General features: G+C 40.1%; 1 protein-coding gene across 1 annotated transcript in view; it reads right to left on the bottom strand.

Annotated features, from left to right (window-relative positions):
- Positions 1–12,804, bottom strand: part of LOC132822648 (V-set and transmembrane domain-containing protein 2-like protein) — an 89,388-nt gene that overhangs the window by 27,239 nt on the left and 49,345 nt on the right. Inside the window, exon 3 of the mRNA XM_060835894.1 lies at positions 724–774. Within this exon, the coding sequence (XP_060691877.1) occupies positions 724–774 (51 nt within the window). The remainder of the gene's footprint in view (positions 1–723; positions 775–12,804) is intronic.

Below are 12,804 nucleotides of genomic sequence, written 5' to 3'. Positions count from 1 at the left end.
GGACAGATGATACAAAATGGTCCAAATACTTGAAGCATTCTGTGACAATGAGGCCAGGCCCATTCTTCGCAACACCAGCGACAGGTAGAACCTCAGCATACAGTGGGTTTACACACAGCTTGATGCAGCCTCACACAAAGGTGGCCATCAGGATGAGGGTGGCGTTGGGTATGTTGTTCTCCACTCCCCCCATCCAGATTTTACACTGTGTCCCTGCGGACACGGTCCATCTTAGACCTCCAGATGAAGAAGTGTACAACCTGATGGTTGGGTAATGTTAATAAAAGTAACCCTCTGGAAGGAATCAGATTGGAACAACACTTCCTATTTAAACACTTACTATTTGGGCCTTAAGTGTAAAACTTGGCCATCAACTCACCTGTAAAACAAGCTCAGTGTAAACTACAAATGCAGGACCATTATTGTGTGCTACTTTAGGCATTTGATATTTCCTGAAGAAGGGCTTATGCCTGAAACGTCGATTCTCCTGCTCCTTGGATGCTGCCTGACCTGCTGTGCTTTTCCAGCAACACATTTTTCAGCATTTGATATTTTGTTTTTTACAGATGTCTTACAATGAAAATGATCCTAAAGTTCTTTATTCGACTGTTCTACTTACTTCTTCATATGCAAATGACATCTGCAGATTTTGCATATCATTGGGAGATATAACTTGACACAAAGTGAGATTTAAACTGGAAACAGTCAGTTACTGCAACTCACACTGATTTTTGTTGCGTCCTTCCTAGGCTCCTCATGGGTAGAAGTCTTCATCTGTTAAAAAAAATGAAATGCATGAAAGAATGAGAGATAGAGAGAGAGAGAGAGAGTAAAAACAAGGGTAGCATTTTTATGAAGGCTCAACCATTTCAATAAAACTTCAATTCCCCAAATAGGTGAGAAGCAATCTCAGGCACACTTATTAGACAAAATGACAGTTGACTAAAGTGTTTCTTTATTAGGGTGAAGCCAGTCATGTAATTTAATTATATAGTCAAAGGATTGCTTGCAGTTTTATTCTTTTACACATCTTGCATTCTAAATAAAGGAGAACAGTTACTTTACAGCATGCTACACATGGGGATATTAACACAATGTGTGAATGTGTGAGGAAAAAAAACTTTGTGCTGTTTATTAAATGTCTCTGCAACGTAAAGGCTGTACACTTGAGATGTGCCTCATGAATCAAGGATGGTAATCACATCTACTATACTTAGACTTCAAGGGAGTTAGCCTTGTCTGCCATATCAGAGATAAGAGCAAAGACCAACTTCACCAAGAATTAGTACTGTCACGGGGATATTTTGCAATATGCCACATTTCTCCCCTGACAATAGCTCCCTCTATTGTTATTTAAGCACAGAAAATATTCTGATATCAGTGTCATTACCAAATGTGACCCACTTGCAACAAAGTCTTGTTTTTCAAAATACCCATTAATTAAGAAGAGGACATTTTATTTAACAGCATACATAGCAAAAAACAAGAAGGTCTTGAAATTATGCTGAGCTTGAAAAATCATTTTTTATCTTATAACAAGCACAGTTAGACCAGGATCTTGAGGGTTTTTCAAAATGTCAGTGAAACAGAGAGCTTTTAAGAAGAGTTGCAGAAAAGACAAAATGAGCTGAGGCGTGAAACAAAGTAGTGAAACTTGGCAGCATGTAATTTCCAGCTTCCTGAATATTTTATCCAGCAATAAACTCTGCTGAAAATAGGCTGCTAATGACTGTACTGACCCAGTTCAGATAAAATACCTTTTGATCTGTTTGGCATCATCTGTTCTGAATGCCAAGCCTGCTTTCTCTCTATTACAATGTCAAACTATTTCTTTCTTACCCCAAATCAACCTGTTTGAACACTCTTCTGTGACCATCCTATTCTGAGATGGGGCTTGAACCCAGTCCTTATGGCCCAGCAGCAAGTATACAGCTACCACTGCACCACAAAACCCTCTTCAATCTGCATTGTAGATCAGTCCTAACCTTGATCATTTGTTGCTCTTTATCCTGTTGATTACCTCCTTTATGAGACATCATTCCTGCTGTCCTAAATCTATGTTCTCCTGCTAGCCTAGTATTTTGGAAAGGATTGTACTGGTTTTAGTGACTACCCTTGAAAAGTACTTCACTGGTTGTAAATCAATTTTGAAATCTTAAGGTCATGAAAGGCTATATGCCATTGTTAGACCTTTTTCACTTTAACTCATTAATATCAATGATACATCCTCTGCACCATTTTGTCCTGAGGCTGAGTGGGGATTTTATTAATTCGTTTGTCATAAATCCTGCTTACTTCCACACCAAGGATTAACCTCGTTACTCTCCTCAGTACTGCTTCTGGGCTTGAATGACCTGTTTCTGTTGATGTCACTGGAACTGTTCACAATAATCCAAATACTCTAAAATAAGTGGGCAGAAGTTTATGAGCAAAGATTTATACCCTTGAATTTATGACAGGCAATTCTGCCCCACAAAACTCTCATAGACCAGAGCACTGAGAGCTAAATGTTACACAGTGAGAGATGAAATAATTAATGCCAGAGATTCTTATTAAATTCCCTTTCACCACATCCTCTACCATCCATAGAGTACATGATTCTTTACTTCATCTTCCAAATGTTACTCCTTCACCATTCATTGTAGCAATTGCATATGGTAGACACCCTGGCAAGCCCACTTGTGATTGCCTACCTCTTATGAGCTTTGCCTTCCTCAATTCCATTCCCATTAACCCACTGGTTAGCCAACCTCCAATTCAAAACCCCATGCTAGCTGCCTTCAGAAATGCCTCACTCTCCCTAGCACTGTCATTTTTTCTTTGAAAATCTCTATTATCACCCCACTGCTCATAATAAAAAGACTCTCAGCCACTCTGTCCTTAAAAGTATCTATCCCATCCCTAACACCACCTTCCTTTCCAAAGTCCTTCAGCATGTTGTTGCCTTCCGATCCATGACTTAGATTAGATTAGATTACTTACAGTGTGGAAACAGGCCCTTCAGCCCAACAAGTCCACACCGACCCGCCGAAGCGCAACCCACCCATACCCCTACATTTACCCCTTACCTAACACTACGGGCAATTTAGCATGGCCAATTCACCTGACCCGCACATCTTTGGACTGTGGGAGGAAACTGGAGCACCCAGAGGAAACTCACGCAGACACGGGGAGAACGTGCAAACTCCACACAGTCGCCTGAGTCGGGAATTGAACCTGGGTCTCAGGCGCTGTGAGGCAGCAGTGTTAACCACTGTGCCACCGTGCTGCCCACAATTTTTCCAATCAGACTGTGAATGGGCAGTAAAAGGACAGGAAGATTACAAATGACATCTGTTTGACTCTGGGTGTGGGTCACTGTTTTATCATAATTTTCAATTTTTTTTTACCTCAAATTAAATGATTAAATGCTTGGAAGGGTACACTACTGAATTTAACAGGTTTTTGTACAGACTTGAAACTCTGTAGAAAATGATTTACCAGCTACAAAATATATTCATCCTTGTAGTGCTCTGAGGGAATAGAGAACTGTGTGAATATCTGTACCAACTTTTCACTGGCATCCAAACAGACATTAAAGATTAATATGAACAAAGATGGACTTCTCTTGGCTAACATTTATAAGTTTGAAAATACAACTAACAAAAAGCAAGTTTATTCTGACTTTCTAAAATAATTATGAGTTTCGTTTCTGGAATTGATTGTATGGAAAATTCAAACTCTAAATAAATTATTGGAAGTCCAGCAAGGACAAGGTAAAACAGTGGCTCCCCACATACGTCCAACACATATCTCAAAGTGTACAAATTATTTCAGCAACTTGGGCAATATTGTACACTGATATTTCTGTTGTCTTGTGAAGCTCATAGTAACCTCAGTTCTGGGCTTGGACTATAGAAGTGACCATGTGAGGATGTCATTGGTAGTGAAGCAGAAAACCCAAACAGATAGCCCATCTAATATCTGGCTGTTATATTCAAGAATCTCAAAGATGTTGACTGACTGAATGAATGATTGAGTGAGTGAGTTAGAGTGTGAAAGAGTGAGTGAGTTACAGATGAGTGAGTGAATAGATTAGTGAGTGAGTAAAGGAGTCAGTGGGTGAGTGAGTAAGATGGGGAGGATCAATGGGTGGGTGCATAAGTCATTGGACAAGTGTGTGAATGAGTGAGCAGATGTGAGAGGTAATAAGTGAATGGATGGATAGGTGTGTGCTGAGGTGAGCGGAAGAGAGACTTTGGTGAGTGGGTAGACAGTGGTCTCAAGAAAGATGGGAAATCAAATCTGAGAAAGTCAAAGCATCAGATATCTGGGTCAGCAGGGATGGTCAGTAACATTGGGCAGGGTGGTCAGTCTGGCAGGGATGCAACTGGGTGATGGTAGGGTGAGTATCACTGTTAATCATTGAGTTCCATCAGAGATTAAACAATATGACAGTACTAGGGTAAGTATTCAGGAAAGTACTGCCTATTTAGCCCAAGTATTTGACACTGAGCTTAGTGCATAACATTGACATAGTATCTCAGCGCAAATCAGCCCATCAAGATTTTAAACTTGTCACACAGTTACAGCGCAGGAGATAGAATGGGTCCTAAAGCCAAGGCAGCCACCTCAACGTGTGCTGCTTGACTTCACATGGTCTGAACCAGTGACATTTTATTTATTTTAATTTGGTAGAACATCGCAATTTTTAAATCTCATTCAGTAGTGGGGGGCAAAGTGGCTCAGTGGTTAGCACTGCTGCCTCACAGCGCCAGGGACTCACGTTCAATTCCCGGCTTGGATGACTGTCTGTGTGGAGTTTGTGCATTCTCCACGTGTCTGGAAGGGTTTCCTCTGGGTGCTCTGGTTTCCTCCCACAATCACAAAGATGTTCAGGTTAGATGAATTGACCATGCTAAATTGCCCACAATGTTGGGTACATTAGTCAGAGGGGAAATGAGTCTGGATGCTTTACTCTTTGGAGGGTTGGTGTGGACTTGTTGAGCTGAAGAGCCTGTTTCCATACTGTAGTTAATCTAATCTAATCAGGAAGCAGGAGACAACAGCTTCGCTTCATTTGGAGGTCACCACTGATGATGTTACCCAGCCAGGTAATGAAACGTCTGGATATCAAACCTACAGCTCAGCGAGCAAACTTACACCCTAAACCTCAACCTGAGCTACAAAACTTCACAAACCTTGCGCTAATCTAATCAGTGATGGATTCTTCATGAGAACTTTTATGGTGATGTCATCAAGTCCACAAAGTGATACAGCTGAAGTAAAACCTTTCACAGGTAAACAACCTCATGATGCAAAGAGTAACTTGGCATGTCATTCCAGCTACATTTACAGGGCATGTATCTCAATAACAACTCCCCCCACCCCCTAACTCAATCTTGACTTCCTAAATTATATGTGAATCAAACAGATTTATTAATCCTTGATAGCTTTTCTTGACAAGTTTCAATCCAATTCCTTTGGAGATGGACTTAATTGTCCCAAAATTCACCAGTACAACCACTCCCAGACTTTTTCTCCAAGGATTATTCCATTTATCCAATATACTGTGAGGAGGGGGGCAGCTTCAAACTACAATGGTCACATTGCTTGTGAGTTTGCAATTGTATCATTGTATTCACAATCCCAACAGAAATTCTTCTTTAGGCAGTTAGCTAAACATGTTTAAACGTTAAGTATTTTGCATGTTCCACTTGAAAACGCTCACTTACTCTAACTCTACTCCACATTTTAATTTTGTTCGACTGCGTTCAAAATGTTAGTATCATTTCAAAATGGATAGTTGGGCAGTCAGTGAAAACTGCATGATGAAATTAAGTCGTAGCGTTGACCTATGGTTAGGGTAATTGATAGTTGCTATGGTAGCATTAGTGGAGTGTATTCGACATGGGGTGGAATTATTTGCCATTTGCATGGAACTAATGAATATTATGTAGGACAACTGCATCAATCATAAGTCATTTACTTTTACACAGCAAGTTGGAAAGACATTGCTGCTTTACAAAATGAAAAATTGCCAATTATGATGAAATATAGAAATTTGGGCTGTTTTTAATAGAGAAAAATTAAACCCTATCCTTCATTTAAGTTTCTAGGTTGGATTGATTGAGATAACAAATTACAATGGAATCAATGGAAATTTGGTAGAGCTACACATTCTTTGTTCTAGTTAGTTCCAGGCTTCTTACTGAACTTATTCCATTCTGTTTGGATCTCTTACTTTAGTCAATACTTGATTTTCATATACCCAGTTGGTTCAAATAATGTTAGAAAACATGCAATGTCTTCTCAAATCTGCTCATTCAATTACTACTTTCATGGACCCTCTCTAAATCCCTGAAGCACAAATACTTTCCATAATTCTTCCAAGAAAGATGAACTTGAGTTATTTTCTAATCCTGAAACTAGTTGGCTGAAGTTGTCAGGAGGCTGAAAGAACATAGCAATCCAGGTGGCTTCAGGAGGTGGAGAAGTTGACATTTCAGGTGTAACTCTTCTTTGAAGAAGATATCAACTTAACATTTTACAAACCCTCCTGTTAAATTTACTCACTTACTCACCCTGTTACTCATTTGATTCTAAAAAAAATGAAAACACATTGTTTTTGGAATCATAGAATTATCTCGCACAGAAGGTAACCATTTTGTCCATTTGCCTATGCCAGTTCTTTGGAAAAGTTTAACTGGTAAGCCCTGCTTGTTCTCAATGGTTCTTTAAAATTTTATCTTACCATTTATATATTATCATAATCCGAATAATCAGTTTAAAAATTCCACTGAGGGAAAATATAGCACTGAAGTCTAGGTACTCTTAACAGTGTCCGCAAGTGCTTTCATGTACTGTGTAAATAGTTCCAGTAATGCAATGAACATCATATTGTTTACTCAACGACACTCTCTTAGTTGGCCCAAATAGGGGGCTATCCTTATCCATGCTATATCACTTCAAAGCTTTAAATAATCCACATAAACAAGAATGTAGTTAACTGTAGTACAAGGAATCAAGTTATGACACTAGTGGTCAGGGCTATCACAAACTTAGTGAGCAGCAGTGACCAGCACCATTTCTAAATGGTACCAACTAAGATAAATTAGACTTCAAAACAAACACAGGGAAAATCAGTCCAATGACTCAAAAGACTTCAAGATGAGGCAGTACTACTGATTGCTGATGCCCCGCAAACCTCATGGCAATAGTTGACATGGAAGAATACATAAGGGAATGACACAGGCAGCATTTTAGGGCTGAAAGTATACCCTAGAACAGAAGAAACTTCCAACTCTGAGGCAGAAGTACAGGCTGCATCATGAGTCAGTGGTTGCAGAAATGGTCCCAAGCCCAAAATGAGCTTGTGAGCCAAATGGACATCAAGGATTTCACACATTAAAAACAGAAATCCCCTATACAAAAGGGAAATCCTTAATGATAAAATAATTCAGAATGAGAGTGGTCATTTAAATTGGAGTTCTGATTAGGCATTATCACCATGAGCAGAGCTGAAAAAGAATCCTAAGAGGCCCATGAGAGAAAATTTATACCGAGTCACATTAAGAAACAATGGGATTAGAAATGTGATACCAAGCAGATTTAGTTTTAGAGATGGGCCACACAGAGCACAAAATAACACACCCTGGATAAAACAATTCTTGAGGCACAGAATATCTTTCAAACTGAATAGTAAGACAGAAGCTGAACAAGTAAATACATTTTTGCATATAATTTGAAGTATAGCAGATGATGTTATTGCTCATCAAGGGATAAGTGAAACATTAGACAAACATAAAATAACATTGAAAACCTTTGACAACTTACTTTTACTTAGAACTAATAAAGTTCTTGAAAGGCTGAGGTTTAAAAACAGAATGCAGCATCTAAGTCAACCCATAGGTGATTTCTAGATTAACAATCTCTACAGGTTAGTATAGAGTGATGATGAAGAAATCTAGGAGCAGGACAGATGAATCTCAAGAGATGGAGACAAAACTTGATACAGAAAATGTATGGAATCTATTAATTTCTTAAGGTAGAAAGCCACAAAAGACATTCAGATAAGCAATTGTAGGTGCAGGACAGATACCAAAATTCCTTGCCCAAATTGTGGAACAATAAAACCTCACAGGCACAAACACTCCTCAGTTCTTTAAAAATGTGACTTTTTGTTGTAAGAAAATAAATCACTTTCAGAAAGTGTGCTAAAGCCAGTCACCACTAAAGAAAAGCAAAAGGGCCTGACAAAAACTAACACAAAGTGATGAATAAGACAGAAAAGTCTCCAGTAGAAAGTAAAATCAATTTTTTAAAAATCAATTGTGCACACCAAACATTTTAGCAAGAAGATATTTATATGAGTGAGTGTCTCACACATTTTAAGTGAGACACTGAACTAAGGTCCCAATATTATACACTGAGCCTTGGTTGATAAAACATTGTTTACTGCTAAAAGAAATTTAGCTTTCTAGTCCAGGCGGCATTGCAGTTAAATATGTGTTACAGGCAATTCTCAAACATAGAGAGCATCAAATGTTTATAAAGCCATCATACACTTTACAACTGAGAATTTCAACTCCTGAATAGAAGTGCTTTATTGACCTTCAATCTCATTCAAATTGTGGAGGGGATTAAACAACAGATACTAAAAAGTTCCTTTTGAAAAAACTATCCCAATTCATTCAAAGTATTAGGAATATCAAGAAACTAAATACAGCCTTAAGCTGAAAGAAGTCTAAACACCTAAAGGACTATCATATCCCTCTCTAAAACAAACTGACAACAGAGAGATGGCACAAATGGGGTCTTTGACACAAAACAGAGTGGTTTTCACATGTAGGTAACATTTGGTTGTTATTTGTATTTGTGTTGACCTGAAGCCATTCAACAAGGTAGCAGGGAGAGAAATTCACACAATGTCCATTGAAGACCAGAATCTAGGTAAACTATCCGAGGGTATAGTTTTCACAAAACTTTGCAAATATTTGTTTCTGGCAAGTACCATGGGATGAGCACTCAAAATTGCTTATAGCATTTATAACTCTATTTGCTTCAACAGATTATCATTTAGGATTGCTTCTGCTCCAGAGACATTTTCACAAATGGTATGAAAGATTTTACTTGTGGAGTCATACAGCACATGGATGATATGCTGATCCATGGGGGAAGCAGTTAAACTGTACAATTAGAGAATATGTGCTCATTTAAAACATTTACATTTTGGACCACAGAGCATAATTCAGAAGTGAATATTTTAGTCACTTCACAGTCAAATCTGTATTTGAGCATGTCAGAAGCTCACCACACACAGTCTACTTTTTGTTGTAAGGTCAAAGGTAGGGGTAGAATGACTGGGTCACTCTTGAAGATGAATTCTTATTTATACACTGCACTGCTGAATTACAGGTCCATCATACTCCAACACAGTACAGAATGAGCAGAGCTACTGATAGGCAGTCAGCTGAAGTATCAGCTCCAAACCCTAGCTAGGAAATTGGTACAAGACTTATATACGTTATAAACCTGGTGAAGCCGCCAAACAGGACTACTTGCATGACAAATAGCATAAGCAGCAAGTGATCGACAAAGTAAAGCAATCCCATAATCAATGGATCAGATCTAAGCTCTGCAAACCTGCCTTATTCAGTCATGATGGTGGTGGATAATTAAGAAGCTCACTGGAGAGAAGGAGGAGGTGGATCCACAAATGTTCCCATCTTCATTGGGAACACTTCACACAGCAGTGCAAAGGAAGCATTTACAGCAATCTTCATGCAGAAGTGCCAAGTGGATCTATCTTGGACTTCTCCAGTGGACCCCAGCATCACAAATGCCAGTCTTCATTCAATTCAGTTGACTCCATAAGAAACAGTTGGAGGTCCTGGATATATTAGTTGACAGGCCCTGACAACATTCCAGCAACAATACTGAAGGCTTGTGCTCCAGAACTTGCTAATCCCCAGCCAAGCTGTTCCAGTACAGTTATAACACTGGCATCTCCCCAGTAATGTCGAAAATTGCCCAGGTATGTCCTGTACACAAAAAGCACGACAAATCCAATCCAGTCAATTACTGCCCCATCTGGCTACTCTTAATCATCAATAAAGTGATGGAAGATATCATCAACAGTTCTAACAAGCAGCACTTTCTCATCAAGTATCCACTCCTTCTACCACTGATCTTCAGTAGCAACAGTGTGTACCATCTGCAACATTCATGCAGGAATTCCCCAAGGTTCCTTGGGTAGCTTCTCCAAATGCACAACCACTTCCATCTAGAAGAGCAAACAAGGGTTGTAGATAGATGGGAACAGCAAGTTCCAAGCCACTCAGCACCCTGAGTTGGAAGTATGTCACCGTTGCTTCAGTGTTGCTAGGTCAATATTCTGGAACTTCCTCCCTAACAATATTGTCGGTCTGCAGACAGTGCGTGGACTGCAGCAGTTCAAGAAGGCAGCTCATCACCACCTTTTTAAAGCCAATTGGGAAGACAGTCGACAATGCCCATGCCCCATGAGTGAAAACAAAAGAGTAATCCTATCACATACAGCCAGATACACATTACAGTAAGTGTTAATATGAGATGAATCTGCCAGCCAGGAGCAGGGCAAAAGTTGAGGATCAGCAATTTGAATAGAAAGGGTATGATCATCCAAGGAGATACAAATTAATGGGGATTGAACATTGCTTATACTGTCAAAGGGGCCTATGAAAGAACAGCAGGAACCTCATCCCATCACCATCAAGGCTGAGCCATCCGCAAATTATATTGGATGAACCAAACAGCAAAATTGGAAACAAAGATGACCAAAAGACAGTAGATTGATCTGCAGACTGTCCAACCTTCGATCAAAAAAACTGCCATTCTTCCAAGTGTCAACATGTTTTGGAAGAATTGCAAATCTACAGATCGTCTGAATTGTAAGATCAAAGACTGGGAGGAGATGGTAGCATTGTATTCTAAGTATTTAAACAAATGTATGACCATAACAGCGTCTCTCACTTGGTGGTGAGAGATGTTGCATACGAGTTTGAAAGGGTTAATACTTAATTGAGTGCAATAAGCATCCCCCACTGTCACAGGGAATTTGAGCAGAGTAGAGAAGGCGCTACTGAGACAGAGCAGAGGCTCGAAGCTCGAAGCTCCTGATATTCTCTGCAATAACGTAGGTCATAATCATGCAATCTGTATATAATCGCAGTAATGCAATAAGCTGCATATTGTTACCTAACATGATTGTTCTAAGTTGACTAGAACAGTGACGATCCTCATGCACACAATACTCCTTTGGGCTTGAATGAACCCCACATGTATAAATCATCCTTCCCCTACCTGACAGGCACGTTAATCCAGTGTTCTACCTGATGGGAAGGCTGCCAGTGTTCTCGCCTGCTGGAAATGGAGTCAATCATGACAATGGGTGAAGTGGCAATTTACCATATAGTTCACCATATAAGCGTTTGAACCAGCAGAGGGTGAGGAAGGTCTATTCACTCAGAACTTAATTCCTGTGCTGCAGGAATATCATGGGATCTCCCGGATGTCAATTGGCTTGATTATCCTCCCCTCTCCACCACCTTCCCCATCGCTTTTCAGGAATGGCTGTTCATTAGAGGGATGATCTTGGCTTGGCCACTGGATGGCAGTAAAGTGCTTTGAACGCAACTGCTTTTGTTATAAAACAGACGGGGTAAAATCCAAAAACAAATGTAGTTTAAGAATTATTGGTGTCTAGGTTATCTCATCTAAAAGGCAAATTTAGTTTCTGAATATATAAAAAAGAAGAAATATTCTATATTATTTTACAACTACAAGACAAAATGTTCAGATCATTAGGCTATCACTGAACACTGATAGCTGTGCTTTCTCCACCACGGTGGCTCAGTGGTTAGCACTGCTACCTCACAGCGCAAGGGACCCAGGTTGAATTCCACCCTTGGGCAACTCTCCCTGTGCCTGCATCAGATTCCTTCGGTTTCCTCCCAGAGACCAAAGATGTGCAGGCTATGTGGATTGACCATGCTAAATTGCCCCTAGTGTCCAGGGATGTGCAGGCCAGGTGGGTTAGCCATAGGAAATGTGGGAATAGGGTGGGAAACTCATCAGAGGGTTGGTGCAGAGTTGATGGGCTGAATCAGCACGGTGGCACAATGGTTAGCACTGCTGCCTCACAGCGCCAGACACCCGGGCTCAATTCCTGCCTCAGGCAACTGTCTGTGAGTTTGCACATTCTTTCCGTGTCTGCGTGGGTTTCCTTTGGGTGCTCTGGTTTCTTCCCACAGTCCAAAACAATGTGCAGGTTAGGTGAATTGGCCATGCTAAATTGCCCGTAGTGTTAGGTGAAGGCATAAATGTAGGGGAATGGGTCTGGGTGGGTTGCTCTTCGGAGGGTTGGTGTGGACTTGTTGGGCTGAAGGGCCTGTTTCCACACTGTAAGTAATCTAATCTAATCTGAATGGCCTCTTTCTGCACTGTAGAGATTCTATGATCTTTAGGAATGGCTGGTATCAATGATCAAATTCTGGAGATTATTACCAGACCTTTATTAAAGTTTGTGCACTGAGACATTTTGTGCTGCCTACACTGTCTCCAATCTAGCAGTGCAACAATTTGAAAATTCTTACTCATCTTCAAATCCCTCCATGATCTCAATCCTGCTTACATCTGTAACCTCTTCCAGCTATTCAAATCTTCAAGATCCCTGTCTTCCACTTCCTCATTTACAACAGCGGTAACCATGTCTTCAAAAATCGAGCCACTGAGCTTTGGAATTCCTCCCCTCCAAGGGATCACAGAATCCCTAAAGTGTGGAAG

The sequence above is a fragment of the Hemiscyllium ocellatum genome, chromosome 15, assembly GCF_020745735.1.
Source record: "Hemiscyllium ocellatum isolate sHemOce1 chromosome 15, sHemOce1.pat.X.cur, whole genome shotgun sequence".
NCBI lineage: Eukaryota > Metazoa > Chordata > Chondrichthyes > Orectolobiformes > Hemiscylliidae > Hemiscyllium > Hemiscyllium ocellatum.
This window is presented reverse-complemented; position numbering and strand designations above follow the sequence as displayed.